Source organism: Leopardus geoffroyi, chromosome D1, assembly GCF_018350155.1.
Source record: "Leopardus geoffroyi isolate Oge1 chromosome D1, O.geoffroyi_Oge1_pat1.0, whole genome shotgun sequence".
In the NCBI taxonomy this organism is placed as follows: Eukaryota; Metazoa; Chordata; class Mammalia; order Carnivora; family Felidae; genus Leopardus; species Leopardus geoffroyi.
In genome coordinates this window covers 58,934,960-58,954,513 of record NC_059329.1, presented here as the reverse complement: position 1 = coordinate 58,954,513, position 19,554 = coordinate 58,934,960, and the positions used below count along the sequence as shown (strand labels likewise).

General features: G+C 37.4%; 1 protein-coding gene and 1 long non-coding RNA gene across 6 annotated transcripts in view; one reads left to right on the top strand and one right to left on the bottom strand.

Annotated features, from left to right (window-relative positions):
* Positions 1–19,554, bottom strand: part of FCHSD2 (FCH and double SH3 domains 2) — a 303,187-nt gene that overhangs the window by 7,665 nt on the left and 275,968 nt on the right. For all 4 annotated transcript variants that reach the window (XM_045484109.1, XM_045484108.1, XM_045484111.1 and 1 more), the window contains 2 exons: positions 16,676–16,837; positions 4,119–4,253 (listed from right to left, as the gene is read on the bottom strand). In XM_045484109.1, the coding sequence (XP_045340065.1) occupies positions 4,119–4,253; positions 16,676–16,837 (297 nt within the window). The remainder of the gene's footprint in view (positions 1–4,118; positions 4,254–16,675; positions 16,838–19,554) is intronic.
* On the top strand, positions 3,364–6,080 carry LOC123601200. 2 transcript variants are annotated; one of them, XR_006714018.1, is made up of 3 exons: positions 3,364–3,448; positions 5,677–5,765; positions 6,037–6,080. It is a non-coding gene; the product is annotated as an uncharacterized LOC123601200 (long non-coding RNA). The 2 variants fall into 2 exon arrangements; XR_006714017.1 differs by having other exon boundaries at positions 6,034–6,070.

The following is a 19,554-nucleotide window of genomic DNA, read 5'->3' as shown; positions in this document are numbered from 1 at the left end:
TAAGTAAATTACCTCTGATCTCAAAACATGAGGATAAAAGGCTCATTGATTCATGATAGCTTTTCCAGTGGGATTTCTTCACTAATCCAAAAACACACTATGCTTTGACTATGCCAGGAAAAGGCACCCATATAACAAAAACATTTTCCTTAATTCCATGGTAAGACTTAAAAAGTAACAACACAACCTGACTTCAGTGTGTGTGAGAACCAAAGCAGGAAGGATAAGAACACCTTTAAGTATACTGCTGCCCTTGTAAAAAAGTCAGGGAGGTCCATGCAAGTTGTTCAGTGCTGTTATAGAATATCAGCAGACACCAACCCCAAACAGTAATCAATGCTTCCACTTAACAAGGTCACGTCCTCTGCATGGCAACTCAAGACTCTACAGAGTTTGGTCACCATGGTTTCTCAAAGCTTTGGCCCCATACACTATTGCCTCTTCTCTGAACACACCATGTTATTCCTTGCCTCTATGCTTTTACCAGACTGTTTCTTTTTTCCAGCAGGCCCTGCTCTCTCTTTCCCATCTGGCAGACAGATTTAGATTATTGTGGATTCAAGTCCAGTTTCAGTCTGTTTCTAAGGGCAAGTGTCCATAAGATCTCTCTGAGCGTCAGTTTTCTTTTCTATTCCTATTAGAATGTAAGCTCCATGAAGGCAGAGATTTTTGTCTGTAATTGACCAATGCCATGTCCTCAAGCTTAGAAAAGAACAGGACGGTACACGGAAGGTACTCAATTAATATTTGTTGATTTAATGGGTTTGTTGATAATATCTTCCATATTGAGTTATTAAAGAGATTAGAAAAACATAAATATGGTACCAGGCATACAGTATTTAACAAATGGTAGCTATTAGAATTACTCATGATTTGAGGCCCAGCTCATATGTTTTTCCAGACCACTCCCAAGGAGCTGGTTGCTTCTTCCTTCTTTTGTTGTAAGGCTTTGCACATCTCTCTAATGAGAACTACCATGGCACTCTACTTAGTTGTTTGCCCTTGTAGGGTTCCCACTAGAATGACTTATGCAGGGAATGTAATTCTTCTCATTTATCCCAACTGAAGTCAGCAAGTGGTCAGGAAATGTTTTTTAAATAAACACGTGGTCTCACACTGCCCCCTGAAATCCTAATATCCAGGGATGACCAGAACTGTAGAAGCGGCCAAGTCCTCCATTCCCACCACTACCTCTCTAAATTTCCTATTTTTTTTTGAAAACAGTATACTTTTTCCTGATTATAAAAATAATACATGTTCACTGTAGAAAAGCTGGAAATATGCATAACTGAAATCTTAAGGTACACGAGCATTTTATTCTTCTGGCATAACATATCATTTCTTCTTATATAAAAAAACTTTCATTAACATAATTTTTAATTATCTTCATAATATTTTATGTTTACTGTTACGTTATATGAATGGTTAATTTATTTAACAATCCCTTGTTGGATTGCCAACTTTCAGCTATTATAAAAATAGTACTATGATGAAAGAACATTTTGTGTCCAAAATCATTTTCTATACTGTGATCATTTCCTTAGGATCTATGCTAGTAGGGTCAAAAGTTACGAGCATTTATTTATTTTTGAGAGAGAGAGAGGGAGAGAGAGTGCATAAGCAGGGGAGGGGACGAGAGGGAGAAGGGGAGAGAGGGAGAGGGAGAGGGAGAGGGAGAGGGAGAGAGAGAGAGAGAGAGAGAGAGAGAGAGAGAGAGAGAGAGAGAGAGAGAATCCGAACCAGGCTCCAGACTGAGCTGTCAGCACAGAGCCTGACACGGGGCTCGAATTCACGAACCATGAGATCATGACCTGAGCCGAAGTTAGATGCTTAACTGACTGAGCCACCCAGGTGCCCCAAAAGTTATGAGCATTTTTAATCTAATCCTTAAATATAATGTTTCTTTGTCCTCACTAGATTAATCCAGGCCTGCTTTGCTGGTCTGGACTATGGGAATCACCATTAGGCTTACAGTTCATTTCTCTCTGTTCTAATCTATCCCATATAGCATCTATACCACGACCAGGGTTTACCTTCTTAAAAGCCCAATCTGATTTTAGGACACCCAGAGGTCCCTACCAGCCAGGATAAAAGTCATACTTTAGTCTGGTCTCCAAGGCCCTTTATTCTCTGACAGCAAACATCTTTATTTCCAGCTGCTCTAATCCCCACACTTGATGCTCACCCACCACCGAATGTAACATTTCCTGAACATCCTATACTCTCATCAAACTGTGTCTCTTATCTTTTATTCTTTTTGCTTTGAAGGTTCTTTCCCTTCTCACCGCATCTAGTAAGATCTTACTCATGACCTAACTGAAATGCCACCTCATCTATGGAATTGCTTCCAACTATCACAGGAAAAATTAGCTGTTTTAACCCCTACTATAAATGTTTTCATACGTACTCTACTTTTCAGCTTAATATTTATTCCCCCCAGACTATCCATCTGGGGAGGGAGCAGGAATTGTGTCCACTAATTCTTGCATCCCTGAAACATATCACATACTGGGCACTGAGTGACTGTTCAGTGATTAAATGATTAAACAGATTTTTATAGTCCAGTTTACTATAGAGACATGCCTGGCATATGTCAATAGAGGGGATGTTGGATGGATGCGAGCTATTTATAATCACTCAGACACTCGGGACCCTCTCCATTAAGGGACCTTAAATTTTAATTCTGGAACTTCAAAGTAAATATCATACTGACACGTGAGATGGGAAAACATTCCCAACCCTACTTGTATAATACTCTAGAACACCTTTCTAAGTATCTCAGCGGAAGATTTGAAATTTTCAAAAGATTATCAAAATAGTTTGTTTTGAAAAAGAACTCCAGCCCTTTTAGGAAAGAGGAAGTATTCTTTTTTTTTTTTTTTTTTTTTTTAAGTTTATTTATTTTGAGAGAGAGAGAGACTGAGAGTATGTGTACACAAGTTGGGTAAATGAGAAGTCAGTTATATATTTAGGTGGTTAGGGGAGACCTGAGGAGAGGCTCTATTTGAGCTGAGCCTCAGTGAAGGGCAGTATGCAGCCAACCAAGATTTGGGGAAAGATGTTCTAGGTGGAGGGAGCAGTGAGTGCAAAGTTGTCAAGTCAGGAAGGAGCATGGTGCCACAGTGGCTAATGTGTGGTGACTGGGCTGGGTAGGGAAATGGTCTGACATCAAGTTAAGGAGACTGTCAGGGGCCAGATCAATCTGAACACTATACACTCTAGTGAAAAGTCTGTTTTTCTATGTGTGATGGAAAGCTTGTAAGAGGTTTTTAGACAGGGGAATAAAATAACCTCCTTTATGTGTTAAAGATAATTCTGACTGAAAAGTGGACAATGGACTTTTGGGAGGGAGGCAAGTATGTAGAAGGCTACCAATTATGTTTTTTTTCTTTTACGGTAACTGAAGCAATGGCCTAGACCAAGATGGTGAAAGGCGAATGGGCTCAGGGTATGTTTTGGAGGTAGCATCGAGAGGGTTGGTCAATGGACTGATGAGGGGAGTGAAACTCAATTTATTTTGTGTGAGTAAAAAGTTTATGTGAAAGCAGAGCAGGGGTGAGAGAGACTAAGAACTATTATACCAAATCAAGTTTGGAAATTCTGGCATCTTTTTATCCAGGTCCCTACTTACTATGGAAATAAGAGGTGGTCATATTAAGATTAGGAAAGGTAAAGTTTAACAAAACTGCTTTGTAAAACAATTTTCTTTTAATATCAAGTTTGAGCGTCATCCTAATGGAGGGTCTGTGCCAAAGCAGGCAACTGATAATAAGGGTAAGATTTCTATTTACTGAAAATTTACTAGATGCCAGGCACTATGCTAAATACTTTGCTATAAAGTGTTATTTCTAATCTTCAAACTAGCGCTATATATTACCTCCATAATAGAGATAAGAAAACTGAGGCTCACAGAGACGAAGGGACTAATCAGTATGGTCATAGCTTGTAAGTGGCATTTAATCCAGGCAGTCTGAGGTCAGAGTCTAGACTGTTCACCACTATGTTATATTGTCTCTAATATTAACTGAACACCAATTTTAGGGCTAGGTAGATTCAGTCATGTGTGTCTTCAGCATTGCCACTATTTCAAATGAGCACTAGGTTACAGAAATACACACCTTGTAGGAATAAACAACTTTGCAGGTGAGTGGATAATTTCTTAAGGTGCCAGAAGGGCTGGAACTGCTATCGTCAAAAACATCCATGTTGTCTTCAAACTCTTCTCCTTCTTCTCTTTCGGGGTCTGCATTAAGCTGGGGAAAATTAGAAGCCATTAATTACCTAACTTGCTTACTTCAAGAAAATGAGTGAAGCAGGAAAAAACACTTAAAACCTGACTGTTTCAAACATTAATTACTTATTCAACTGCACAGAGAAAAACTTATCTATTCTCTCTTGCATTTTTCATGTTATGAAAGGGCCAAGTTCTTTTTTTTTAAGATTTTATTTTTAAGTAATCTCTATAGCCAACACGGGGCTTGAACTCACAACCCCAAGATCAAGAGTTATAATGCTCTATCAGGCCCTCTGAAAGGATCAGGTGTTTTTGTTTTGTTTTTAAAAACCAAGAGTAAAATGTCATTCAAATACATAAATGTTTATCCTTATCAGTATCCTTTCTCTTTTCACTGTTAAATACTAACAAAGACCTTTTACCATTTAAAAAAAATGTTTACTTACTTTTGAGAGAGAGTGAGCAAGCAGGGGAGGATCAGAGAGAGGATCCGAAGGAGGCTCTGCACTGTCAGCACAGAGCCTGATGCGGGGCTTGAACTCACGAACTGGGATATCATACCCTGAGCCAAAGTTGGATGTTTAACTGACTAAGCCACCCTGGCGCCCAAAGGCCTTTTACCATTTTAAACTGATCATACTGGGAAACGTTAGAAAGATTTCTAAATGCTATCCAAGGATGTGGAGAAACAGGCTTTCCTCTACCATTGGTAGAAATGTAAACTGATATGGGGTGCCTGCGTGGCTCAGCCGGTTAAGCATCTAACTTCAGCTCAGGTCATGATCTTGTGGTTCGTTGAGTTTAAGCCCTGCATTGGGCTCTGTGCTGACAGCTCAGAGCATGGAGCCTGATCTGGATTCTGTGTCTTCCTCTCTCTGACCCTGCTCTGCTCACAGTCTCCCTCAAAAATAAAAATAATAAAAACACTGAAAAGAGTTTTAGAAAAAAAAAGTAAGCTTATAATCCTTAAAAATATAACAAAAATAAACCCTACTGAAATTAAAAATAAAACATACCACTTGATCTAGCAATTTCACTTTTGTGAATATACTATGGAGAAATAAAGGATCAGGATGTAACACTATAGATCTTACTCGACTTACAATGGCATTATGTCCGAAAAACCTCATCGTATGTTGAAAAATATCCTGAGTTGAAAATGCATTCAATTACCCTACTGAACATTATAGCTTAGCTTAGCCTAGCCCACTTAGGGCTTACATTAGCCCTTACACTTACACTAGCCTCCAGTTGGGCAAAACCACCTAACACAGAGACTATTTTATAATAATAAAGTGCTGAATATCTCATGTAATTTATAGATGGTCCCCAACTTACGATGGTTTGACTTACAATTTTTCGTTTTGTGATAATGCAAAAGTAATACACTTTCAGTAGAAAACATACTTTAAAATTTAAATTTTGATCTTCTTCTGGGCTAGCGACATGGTACAATATTCTCTCGTGGTGCAGCAGCAGCAGCAGCAAGCTACGGATCCCAGTCAGCCACAATGTCACAAGGGTAAGCAAGGTATACTCACAACCAGTCTGTACCCATACGATCATTCTGGGGTTCACTCTCAGTACAGTATTCAATAATTGGGTATAACAAATGTATTTACCTAGAGTACTGTCCATGATACTGAAGTACAAATAGTATTTATATGAACACTAATATCTGACAGGGGGAAGAAGAATAACACAACAAAGACTGGAAATAGAGATGGCTGTTTTTAATATCTCTCTCTCTTTACAATCTGAACTATTAGAATAAGCATGTCTTACTCTTTTTTTTCAAGTAGGCTTCATGCCTGGTGTGGAGCCCAGTGTAGGGCTTGAACCTATGACCCTGATATCAAGACCTGAGTTGAGATCAAGAGTGGATGTTCAACCAACTGAGCCACCCAGATGCCCCAAATATGTCTTACTTTTTAAAGTAAAAATCTACAAAAGAGGAAACAAAACAGGCAAAGTTTCTTTGTTTCTAGCTACATATAAACATCTATTTAGCTACTTTTTCATATGTTCAAACACCCGAAGGCACAAATGTTTACACATTAAAGATATAAGAAATGGATGGTCAGAATCAGTCTCACAATAGACTGATTAACTGAAATATCAAATATCTACAACATGCTGAACACTGTGCTAGGCTCTTAGATATGAAATGGAGGACATGGTTTGCTTTGCAAAAGCTCATACTCATACTTTTGTGTAGGTTTTCTGTGTAGATAATCATGTCACCTGCATATTATTACTACTGTAACTGTTAGCATCTCCAGTAGTTTAGGGCCAATGGATGTTCTTGCCTTCACAACTAAATGCTGAGTGCGCAGGGGGTCCTGTGAATAGGAAGGTCAGAGAAGACTTCCTGGCATTCAGTGAGTTGCAAAGTAGAGGCCTCCTATACAGTCCACTTTTACTTTTTAGTGAATTAAAGTGATTTCTATTGAGCACTAATGTTTAAAACTGACTCTATTCTTAACTGCTATTTCCCTAATAAAATTTTATAGAAATGTGTGTGTGTGGGGGGGGGAGTGTTCTAAAAGAATAAGTAGCACATATTTCCTGTCAAATGTATTGCCTACACTTCATGAGCCCTTGTAATATTCTCATTATTTTATAACTATTATTGGAAATTCTTCCCAGCTGAGTCAGATAATCATGTGCCTCATCTTACAAATAATTTCATCTATGGTCAGTCAGGTCAATGACAAAATAGGCTCAAATCATGACCTTTCAAATCATCTCAGGCTATGATTCCGTTGTTCTCCAAAAAGGCACTGTGTCATATAAAAGGTGAGGATCACATGCTAAAAACTGCCATAAAATGTAAACATATCTACACAGAAGATACTGCTTTCATACTCTAGTAAAGGTTATAGACGTTAAAAAAACCCCACAACTGTGGGCATTGAAACAAAACAACACAAAACACCCGTATATCTATAAAAACTAAAATTAAAGCCAGTGTGGGTAGAACACATTTCCAAAAATATAGAAGGAATGTTAATATGCACTGTGCTTTGGCACTGGGAATCAATCCAAAACATTTTATCTTGGCAACACTGTTTGGTACTAAACATTCCTTTCTTTCCCCTTTATTTTGAGTCCATTGTTTGAGTCTCAGAAGGGAATGAAAGGTTGCAGTGACAGCAAAAGGGGTCAGGGCCATGTGCTTTTGCATGGCTCCAGAAGCTTTCCAAAGTATGTCACTGTGGAACAACTTCTGCCTTTTCCCTCTTCCACCCTCTGTAACCTCGCTGTTACAATATTTTCTTGACCCAGCATTTCTAAAATCACATTCTTCCTCTGTTTCTTAACAACTGCTCTCTTAGCCCTTTTCCTTCCTGTCACCTGACAGAACTTCAATTAAAACTATTCTTCCCAGCTGTGCTAATGTTTTTCCTTTCTTAGATGTTGTAAAATGCTTACTCTCTTTGCAAGGGCAGATAAGAAGCAGATTTCTGGGTTGGTATTATTAGCTATCTCCTTGTACTCAGCAAAACAACCTCTGAAGGGTTTCATCAACTTTATGGGACTGTAATGAACTAGAAAGCAATACTAGGTCCCTGGGTCTGACAGACTTGAGTTTGAATGCTGAGTGTGCCATTTACGGCTGTGTGACCTTGGGCAAATTACTGAACTTCTCAACTTCAATGACCTTATCTTTTAATGAAGACAATTACTTCATATCATAAAGATTAAATTAGGTGACATATTTAAACCCCTAACACACGCTCAATACCTAGAAAGTACTTAAATCATTATTCTATTTTGCTCCTTACAACTCACTAGCAGAACCTCGGAGCTTCATCTGGACAGAGAAGTGACCATATTGAACATCATTCCAAATACAACACAAGTAGATTATAAAAGATAACATTGAAAATATCAGCAAAGTGGATTTCTGTTTCCAGATAAGATGGGAGCGTCAGGGACCAGATTTAAACTCCTTCCAGAAACAACTAAAAAACTGTTCAAAATATATGAACCCTGGACATGATGCACTTAAGGACAGTGATCCCTGTGGAATGGGAAACAATTTCATCAACTTAGGAAAGAGCTATTTAAATCCAAACAAATCAGAGTAAAGGAAATAAAAACCAGAGCAGAAATCAATACAAAAGACAACAGAAAAACAACAGGGGGGAAAATCAGTGAAGTCAAAAGCTGATTCATTCTTTTTTTTAAACTTATTTATTTATTATTTTGAGAGACAGAGAAAGAGAGAGCAAGTGGGAGAGGCAGAGAGGGAGAGAGAATCCCAAGCAGGTTTCACATCGCCAGAACAAGCCCAATGGGGGGCTTGAACTCAGGAACTGTGAGATCAGGACCAGAGCTGAAGACTGACAGTTAACCGACAAAGGTACCCTGCTGAGTGCCTGTGCCCAGTCCCCGTTTGAGAATTCTTAGCAAAGATGGTGCTTCCAAGAGCCACCCAGGCGCCCCCGAATCTAGTTCTTTATCACATGAATAAACCTCTAGCAGAATGATCAGGAATAAAGTGTAGACACAAATAACCAATATCAAGAATGAGAGAAGTGATGCCCCTACAGATTCTCTAGGTAATGAAAGAAGAATAAAGGAATATTATAAACAACTTGTTCCAATAAAGTTGGCAACTTAGATAGAATGGACAAATTCCTTGAAAGACACAAATGATCAAAATCCACTCAAGAAGAATAACCTGAATGACTCTTTATCTATTAAAGACACCGGATTTGTTGTTACAAGAAAACTTCCATGAAGAAAACTTCAGGCTCAGATAACACACTCTGATGAAGTATATCAAACATTTAAGAAAGAAAAATTCTACACAATTCTACATAAGCTTCCAGAAAATTGAAGAGGAAGGGATACTTTTCAAATTATTCTGAGACAACCATTATACCAAAACCAGACAAAAACATTTCAAGAGAAGAAAACTATAGACTAATCTCTGCCATGAACAGAGACAAAAATGCTCATCAAAATTTTAACAAATCCAATTTAACAATTTCAATCAACATATAAAAAGGGTAATGTATCATGATACAAGTAGAGTTTATCAGTAATACAAAAGTTTGTTTAATATTTGAAAAATCATCAATGCAATTTACCATATAAACAAACTAAAAAAGAAAAATCATTTCACAAGATTCAGCATCCATTCCTATTAGTAAATTAAATAGAGGAAACTCCTCAATATGGTAAAGGGCATCCACAAAAACCCGTCTGTTAACATCATACTTAATGGTAAAAGACTGAATGCTTTCTCCCTAAGTGCAGAAACAAGGCAAGAACATCCATTGGCCCTAAACTACTGGAGATGCTAACAGTTACAGTAGTAATAATATGCAGGTGACATGATTATCTACACAGAAAACCTACACAAAAGCTACTACAACTAATAAATGAGTTTAGCAAAGTTACAGGATATAAGATCAATACGCAAAGATCAATTATATTTCTGTATGTTAGCAATGAGCAATTGTAAATTGAAATTTAAAAAACACTTAAAACAGCACCAAAAACTTTAAAATAGAGATAAATCTGAAAAAAGATGCAAGACCTATACACTGAAAGCTATAAAACACTGCTGAGGGAAATTAAAGTTAAATAAATGGGGAGGTATTATGTTAATGGGTTGGAAGACTCAATATTGTTAAAACATCAACTATCTTCAAACTGACTTACAAATAGATTCATCACAATCCTATTTTTAAAAATCCTAGTAGGGTTTTTTTTTTTTGTTTTTTGTTTTTTGTTTTTTTTTGTAGAAAATGGGAGTTTAAACTTATATGGAAATGCAAAGGACCCAGAATACCCAAAACAACCTTGAGAAAGAAGAAAGCTGGACGTTAAATATCCTGGATTTAAAATTTAAAAAAAGAGAGAGAGAGGGAGAAGAAAGTTGGAGAATTTACACTACCTAACTTCAAGGCTAATTATGAAGTTACATTAATCAAAACAATGTAGCATTGGCATCAGGACAGATAAATAGATCAACAGAACGAAACAAAAAGTCCAAAAATAAACCCACACATATATGGTTAATTATTTTTGACAAAGATGTGAAGGTAATTCAGTGGAGAAAGGGCAGTCTTTTCAACAACAACAAAAAGGATATACATATACATATATACAAAGATTAACTCAAACTGGGTCACAGATTTAACTGTATAACCCAAAACTATAAAATTTCTAGAAGAAAATATAGGAGAAAATCTATATGACCTTGGGTTTGGCAAAGATTTATTTGTCAAAGAAATCATAGCTTGTGAAAGCTACCATACCATACCACACCACAGCATGGTCCATAAAAGAAAAAAAAAAAAATTAAGTGGGGACTTCATCAAACTTAAAAATGTCTGGTCTTTAAAAGATACTGTTAAAATGAAAAGACAAGCCATAGACTTGATTTGGGAGAAAATTAATCATCTATCTGATAAAGGGTTTGTATACAGAATACAAAAAGAATTCTCAAAACTCAATAAAAAGAAAACAAGCAATAAAATATAGGCAAAAGATCTGAACAGACACTTCACCAAAGAATATATGCAGATGGCAAATAAGCATATGAAAAGATGCTCAACATTATCAGTGAGATACAAATCAAAAATATAGCGATACACTACTGCACACCCATTAGAATATCTAAAATTAAAGACCAACCATACCAAGAGTTGGTGAGGCTGCGAAACAACTAGAACACTAGTACCCTTTGGATGGGCACGTAAAATGGTACGACCACTTTGGAAGTTTCCTAAAATGTTAAACACATACTCACTCTCTGACCCACTCAAAACATAAGCAGTTTTACTTGTAATAGTCTCTCCAAAACCCAAATGCCCATCATCAGGTGAACTGATAAACAAACTGTGGTGTACTCATACAATGGAATACTACTCAGCAATAAAAAAAAAAAAAACAATCAATTATTGATGAGCAATAACACGGATGATCCTCAAAATAATCATGTTGAGTGAAAGACCAAAAAAAAAAAAAAAAAAGGTACATATTGTATGATTCTGTTCATACAAAATTCTAGGAAATATAAACTAACCCACAATGGGAGCAGATCAGTGGTTGACTGAAGGGCTGGAAGGAGCATGAGGAAATTTTTGAGGGTGGTGGATATGTTCATTATCTTAATTGTCACAAGGGTTTCACTGCTGTATACACATGTCAAAATATATCAAATTGTACACTTTAAATACGTGTAGCCTACTATATTATCAATTATACCTCAGCAAAGCTGTCAAAAAATATCAGTAAAGCTTAAGAATTTTAATGACAACTGGCCACGTAGTACCTGAAGATGTTATAAGATGATTAATTACATCAAAAATAGGATGTTCAATGATGATTCAACAGAATCATCAAAGGAAAAAAAGTATGGTAAAGAGCAGGGCTTTAGAAGCAGACATATGCGGGTTCAAATCTAGCTCTCTCCACTTACTAGCTGTGTGCCACTGGGAGATATTTAATTCTTCCAAGTCTGTCTTCTCATCTGTAAATACATTCAGGACCATTGTGATCATTAATTGAAATAATGTATGAATGTGCCTAACATAGTACCTGGTACAGTAGAGATGCTTTTTTGTGAACTTCCTCTTTTTAATAATATTTTAAGGTCAGTTGGTGGAATTAGACTGCTTTATCTTCAGGTGTGGATTAGTATTTTTGAACATGTACTACGTATATGGATTTGTGTCAGGTACTTTACTTGTTGTTATGGGTATGCAGAAAGTTAAAGAACACAATACAGCTGGAGATACTTCTCTTAGAACTGAAATTCTCCACATCTTTTCAATGCCCATCTTTTGGTCTTGGCTGTTAGTGAGACTGGTTCTCTCAATCTGTGGATACAAACTCAGCAGACATTATACTCAGTTTGTAACTCCCAGCACTTAGCAAAGGGTCTCATGAGGCGTGCAGGCTCCACACATGCTTACTGAATTAAATTAAATTGATCCTACTGAAAATATGAAATGTCAGTTTCAATAATAGTGTGGCCTATTTGGGTATGGAGTTTAATCCAATAACAAGACCACTAACCACTTGGAAAAACTGTAAATACGGAAGTGCCCAAAAATTTTTGCAGGTGTATGCTATTATTTTCTACTGTTTACATTTATTTCATTACAAAAAGCCATGGTTTCTTTCCTTCGGGATTAGGACAAGCCAACAAACAGATTTTCATATTTCAAAAACAAAACCCATTATACTGCAAAGACTATTAGGCATTTAACGAGGCAGATGAGAACTAAACTACCATCCTGATGTTTAAAAATATTTAATTTCCTTGCCTTTCAAACACATTATTCAGCATGGTCTTCATAATGAGGAAAGTCAGAATTTATTTCTATGCAACTCTGCAAAATGCTCACGCTCTTAGGGAGGTTGCACAACAAAGTGGATGCCAGGATGTCTGTTATATAGGGGAAATGATAGGGGAAATGGCTGAAGATAAGGAAGTCATGTAAACACTGTCAGCTATAGTTTGAGAATCTAGGGGGAAAAAAAGAACAAAACCCAACCTTAAACAAAGAACTATAAATCTCCAACCTATGAATTCTACTTCTAAGAATCTGTATTATAGAAATCTATTCCCACTATGGAAAAAAGAAGTATGTACACAAATATCTCTTTCAGAGACACTCTTTCAGAGTATTATTTATTTATAATATCTGGAAGCAATCTAAATATTGAACCTATAAGAGAGCAGTTAAGTGAATTATGGTATGCCTTCCTGAGGGAATACTACACAGACATGAAAAGAAAGATTATGAAGACTGTCCAGCAAAATGTAATGCTAGATGGAAAAATATACAAAATTAACTTTATTATGACAAATATGTTTAAAAAAAGAATAGAGGACAGAATTCCATCAAGTTGCTAACAGTGGTGTCATAAGGATGGAGTTTGGGGTCATTTTTTTTCCTCTACCTAACTTTCTAATTTTTTTCTAATCCAGTTTTATAACTTTTTCTATTCTAAAATTAATATAACTTCAAAATTAAACTGAGTATGGGTTTTTGAGTAAGAGAAGAAAGGAAAATAAGAGAAGGGAGGAATGACTGGCAGAAAGGCTGACTGGGCTACTGGTAGCAATCTAACCATAAGAGGTTATGTATGAACTCTAGTTTACCATCAGCTGAGTAGCTGTATTCTGTGATTCTTTAAAAATATTAAAGAATTTTCTCCATTAAAAAATATTGCTGTATTCTGTGATTCTTTTTCTATGTTTCTTCCCAACCCTCTATCTGTACCACAGCATAATACAGAAGGCAAAAAGTTAATACTCAAGAAAGTATAGTTCCTTCCTTATTCTGTAAGGTAAAAAGACTATATATTTTAAAAACATTTATCTTCTAATAAGGCCCTTTACACTGTTAATGTGTAACATTAAAATTAACCATGTTTTCCCGATGGAAGGGAACTCTAAACTTGATGACTAATGCTTTTGTTGGCATCTATAATGGAAGAAATAATTTGGTCCCCAGATGTGTATTTCTGCTTCATGATCCTAGCCAGCAGCTGCCAGTGTGAAGAGAAGAGATACAACTTCTTCTAAATTACTTCAGTGCAGTCATTTAAAAGCAGGTTAAATAAATACTGGGACTTCATTAAGCTGTTTTGTGCCCACATCTCTCCTTTATTTACACAGTAGCCTCCCTTCCTTATCAGCAGGAGATGTGTTCCAAGACCGCAAGTGGATGTTTGAACCCATAGAAGTACCAGTAGGACCACACCCTACAGACTATGTTTTTTCCTACACATACATACCTGTGCTACAGTTTAATTTATAAATCAGGCCCAGTAAGAGATAAATAACAATAGTAATAACACATAAGTTACAATAATATACTGTAATAAAAGTTTGTGAACGTGGTCTCTCTCTCTCAAAATACCTTATTGTACTGTACTTACCCTTCTTCCTGTGGTGATGTGAGATAAAATGCCTACGTGACAAGATGAAGTGAGGTGAATGACGTAGGCATTGTAACGCAGCGTTAAGCTACCACTGACCTTCTGACAATAGGTCAGGAGGATCATCTGCGTCTAGATAGTTGCTTCCATGGCTGACCATGGTAACTGAAACCAAAAAAAGTGACACCATGGATAAAGGGGGCACTACTGGACTGTTAGTAGAGCTTCCACAAAATATATCCCTCAGCTGAAAGCAGGATGACACAAGCTCCATGATACTGACTAGAGGTAAGGAAGAATGGGTTAGGATTGCAAAATGTTCTCTTCGCAGAAAATGTGATGTTTCTAGATGAGCTCATGTCTTTGGACAGTTCTCAAAAACACCGAATTTATTCAACACTTACTACCAGAATGTACTACTCACTGACAGACTGTACTAGGCATATCTTCTTCATTTCCTTCCTTCACACTCAGAAGCCCTTCTTTATCTCATGTTAAAATTCTTCAAGGACTATCTCAACTGACAGTTCCTTCATGGGGCAAACGTCTTTCCTATTTTTCCACCTGGTATTAAACTTTTTTAATAGCATTTCACAAAATCGTAAGATTTTGGAGTTGGAGGGGATCTTAGATCATTTAACTTAACTTTCTCTCTGAAACACAGAGAGAAGTGTTTTTTCCAAGGTGTGTTGATGAGTTAGAAGTAGGCGTTTCAAGTTTGCCACAGAGGAACCCAGTCATACACTGCCATGGATCACTAAGATCCATAAAGGTCTGAGGTCTGTCTGCTCTACCAGCTTGCAAGCTCTTCAACGAGAGAGACCAATTCTTGTTCATCTCCAATTTGCTCAGAAAGTAGGCACACAGGGAGGGGATAAATGCCTGCCCAGTTGATTTAGTTAGAAAAGATACTAGTCCAAGAGAAATCATGGGTTTATTGGTTGCCAACAGTGCTACTGAAGAGGCCAAAAGAAAGTGTGTGCCTGGGATTTGCCGTCATCCTAAATTCTGTACAACAAAATTACTTGAAGTAGATGGTAACTGTGACATTCAAAAGATGCATTAGAAAGAGATATTCCATGACATGGAACAACTCTATTGTATTAAAAACAGGCCAGGCTCTTCTAACCCTGACGTCAAGTAGGTGATGTGTGCCTATTTTCTCTAGCTGGATTACCATTAATAGTCAAATAAAAATAAACTTTCAATAGATTGCTTTTCCTTAAAATGCACATCCACACGCAATCTTTTTAAAATGCGCAAGTGTATTCCCATTAGAAAATCAGAATGCTATGTGAAAAAATTGACAAAACTTTCAGGAATGTTCTTAAACTTTAGCCAATTTCTCTCGCAAGGATGCCTTTTATCTGAAGGGCACAAGCGCTGAAGAGGCACTTTGGATACAGTAGGAAGTTGTGAGATTAGAGTTTTAGCTTTTAGTTTGCCACTATTCCATCTATTCAGCCATCCATTCTTTCATTTCTTCCTTCAACAGATATTTATTGAGTACTTACTATGTGCCAGGCACTTTGCTGTGCACTGAATCAGACAGACATGGTAATTACATTCCAGAGAGGAAGACAGACAAAGAACACAAAGCAAAGATCGTAATAAATGCCATAAGGAAATAAACAGGATGAGACAGAGTAATGGGTAGGAAGCAGCAGTAGGAATTACTTTAGTCTGACCAGCTATAGACATCATATATCCACTTATGTAATAACAGGCAAGTCAATGAACTTTTCTGGCACTCAGATCTCCAACATGAATAACTAAGGTTGAACTGGATGACATCAAAGTGGAAAATGCCCTGGACTTGAAGCAAGAAAATGCTAGCTTGAGCTCTGACCATACTTGCACTGTCTCCCTGATGAAAAATACAGTGAACAGAGTGTGAAAGCCCTTGTGAATCAAATAATTAAGCCAGAGACTAAAAGTGTTCCTTTCTTTTTTCTTTTAAGTTTATTTACTTATTCAGAGAGAAAGAGAGAGAGAGGCAGAGAGAGAGGGAGAGGGAGAATCCCAGGCACATGGGGCTTGATCTCATGAACTGTGAGATCATGCATGACCTGAGCTGAAACCAAGAGTTGGACGTTCAACCAACTGAGCCATCCAGGCACCCCCTTTTCTCTTTTTAAGATTGTTTCTGACTCTCTGGATGTCAGTTTTCAGAGAAGACCTCTGAGAAATTCAGAAACACTAGATTAAAATTTTTATTCCATGACTTCCAGACAAGAAACATATCTACTTCATGATGGGATAAGGAATTTGGTAAAGTGGCACTAATAAACCAACTAGTGATAATATGTTCTTCACTGCATATTAAAAATAAAAAGCATGACTTTCTCCCTCTTCCTGCACCAAGTTTAACTCAGTGACAGGCCAAAGAAAAGAAACCAAACTGCTAGCAAAACCGTTATTTTTTCTTTTAAATTTTGGCTATTATCAGGTTTGGTGACACAGTCAAAGAATAGCATCCTTCAGTGAAAGTCTGCCCATTACAGCCAAGAAGAGAAATCCTACCGAGTGTAAAGTGCCATTATTGGTCACTGCAGGAAGGCGAGCCCATCGTTCATTTTCCAGTTCTTCCATTACTTGATTCATTGCACTCTTTAGCCACGTGTCCACAGAAACACCGATCTGCTTTAGCAGGTCCAGCCGGGCTTCAGCTTTCAACTTAATTATCTAAGAAAACCAAGAAAATGGTGAGACATCAAGGCACTTTTTCCTCAATGTGTTTTTTAAGTTATTCTTGATTTACTAATTAGAATAATCTTGGTACTCACTAGCAATGCTTCCTTGGCATAGAGGTTAATTTTTCACTTGGAGAGGGGGAGAGGGAGCGGGGAATAGAAGTAGAGAGAGGAGAGGAAACACAAGAACAGAAATGAGGGCAAATGGCACACTCGCATCTTTTTCTTTTTTTAAACTTTATTTATTTATTTTTTCAACGTTTATTTATTTTTGGGACAGAGAGAGACAGAGCATGAACAGGGGAGGGGCAGAGAGAGAGGGAGACACAGAATCGGAAACAGGCTCCAGGCTCTGAGCCATCAGCTCAGAGCCTGACACGGGGCTCGAACTCACGGACCGTGAGATCGTGACCCGGCTGAAGTCGGACGCTTAACCGACTGCGCCACCCAGGCGCCCCGGCACACTCGCATCTTGACAAGACACATCAAACCTAACTTATGAACAGGAAGATATGAATACACCATCAAATCTGCATTCTTCCCCTCTTAGGAAGGCTAGGCCTCAGGATATCCTAAAATCCAGCCTTTTTGACAGCCTTTTAACCTATCTCTTGGACTTTTTCTTCTCTATAATCTACCTCTTACAAGTTTGCAAAGGTCACCATGTCACTCCCTGGTTAAAAATTTCCATGACTCCTGACTGAACTACTGGGTAAAGACTTAAGTTAAATTATGATGTAGCTATCAGAAATAATAAAATACAGCAATAAAATTCTCCAAACTGAATTCTCCAAATTCAAGAAACAGAAAGACTGCTTGTGCTTTGACTCTTGTTCTAAGCCATAAGCACGTAACCGCAGAACCAGTCTAAACCTGTCCCAATCAAACAGTAACTGCTTTGCTCTAATAGCCGGGCCTCTGAAAGTCAGCCAGTGACAGCCCCACACATCTGCAAGGCAGCCAGTAAACCACAGCCTCACTCCAGAAATCACCAGTGTTCAAGCTTCTACTCCTGCTTCTGACAGTCCACCAATCCCTATACACCACAGCCAGAGGTGAGCCAATCTGTAAAACATTTTCGGTTTTGAAAATCTGCCAATCCCTGAAATCCACAATTCTTAAAACCTTGTATAACGGTTCTATTTTGTTTAGAGATTGTGTTTGTAAGTATTACTCTCTTGCTTAGCAAGTAGTAAAGTCAGTTTCACTGTTTCACGTATTAGAGAGGTGGTCTCTTTCTTCGACATTGGAAGGTTCCACTGACAAAATGTTGATTATTTGATAATTCCAACCCTCACTTTATAGCCTTCTGTGGGACTTCTGGACAAACAAGTGTGCTCACTGAACCCTTCTGGCATGCGATTCTGATCACTCTCTAGATTCTCCATCGGGAGAGCTGGTATTAAAACTGATCTGAACTCTGGGGGCACCTGGGTGGCTCTGTTGGTAGAGTAAGTGACTCTTGATCTCAGGGTTATGAGTTCAAGCCCCACACTGGGCATGGAGCCTACTCAGAAAAAAAAAAATTCTCTGACTTCTGACTTGTTTCACTGAGCTCTCATTGCTATATTTATCTTGTATTCCTAAGATTAAGCATACATCTTTTTAAAAATGGAGATAAAATTCACATTACATAAAACTTGCCATCTTAATCATTTTTAAGTGTACAATTCAGTGGTTTTGGATATCATATACATCTTTATAAAGCAATTAGAATTTTTGGTTTGGAGACAGTGTTTGGTAAATAGCCTTGCAAAAACCTGTTTATTCTTCTAACAACTGTTTACCGAGATAAAGCTTGCATATACTATAAGATTCATCCATTTAAAGTGTACAGTTCAGTGATTTACAGTATATTCACAGATATGCAACTATCACCACAATCACTTTTTAGAACATTTTAATCACCTCCAAAAGAAACCTCGTATCCTTTAACTATTGCTCTCTCACCCCTCATTTCAATTATTGTTCTTTCTCTATATACAGATTTGCCTATTCTGAACATTTTTTAGCAGTGAGCTGTCAGCACAGAGCCTGATGTGGGGCTCGAATTCCGAACGGTGAGATCATGACCTAAGCTGAAGTTGGATGCTTACCTGACTGACCCACCCAGGAGCCCATATTCTGAACATTTAACATAAATAGAACCATATGTGGTCTTTTGTGATTGGCTTCTTTGAATTAGCATAATGTTTCAAGGTTCATCCATGTTGTAACATGTATCAGTATTTCATTCCTTTTTATGACTATATAACATTCTATTGGATACACCACATTTTATTTATCCATTTGTCAGTTAACTGACACTTGGGTGATTTCAGTTTTTTGTCTAATATGAATAATGTTCCTTTACACATTAGTGTACAAGTTTTTGTGTAAACATGCTTTCTTTTCTCTTGGGTATATACCTAGGACTGGAATTACTTGGTCATAAAATAATGCTATATTGAACCACTGGGGAAATGCCAGGCTGTTTTCTGCCTCATTTGATAATCCTCCCAGCAGGGTGTGAGGGTTAACATTTCTCCATATCTGGAAAACACTTGTTAACGTCTTTCTTTTTGATTCTAGCCATTCTAGTGGTATGAAGTAGTATCTCATTGTAGTTTTGATCTGTATTTCCTTGATGACTAATGATGTCAAGTATATTTTCATGTGCTTACTAGTCATCTGTGTATCTTCTCTGGAGAAATGTCTGTCTATTCAGAC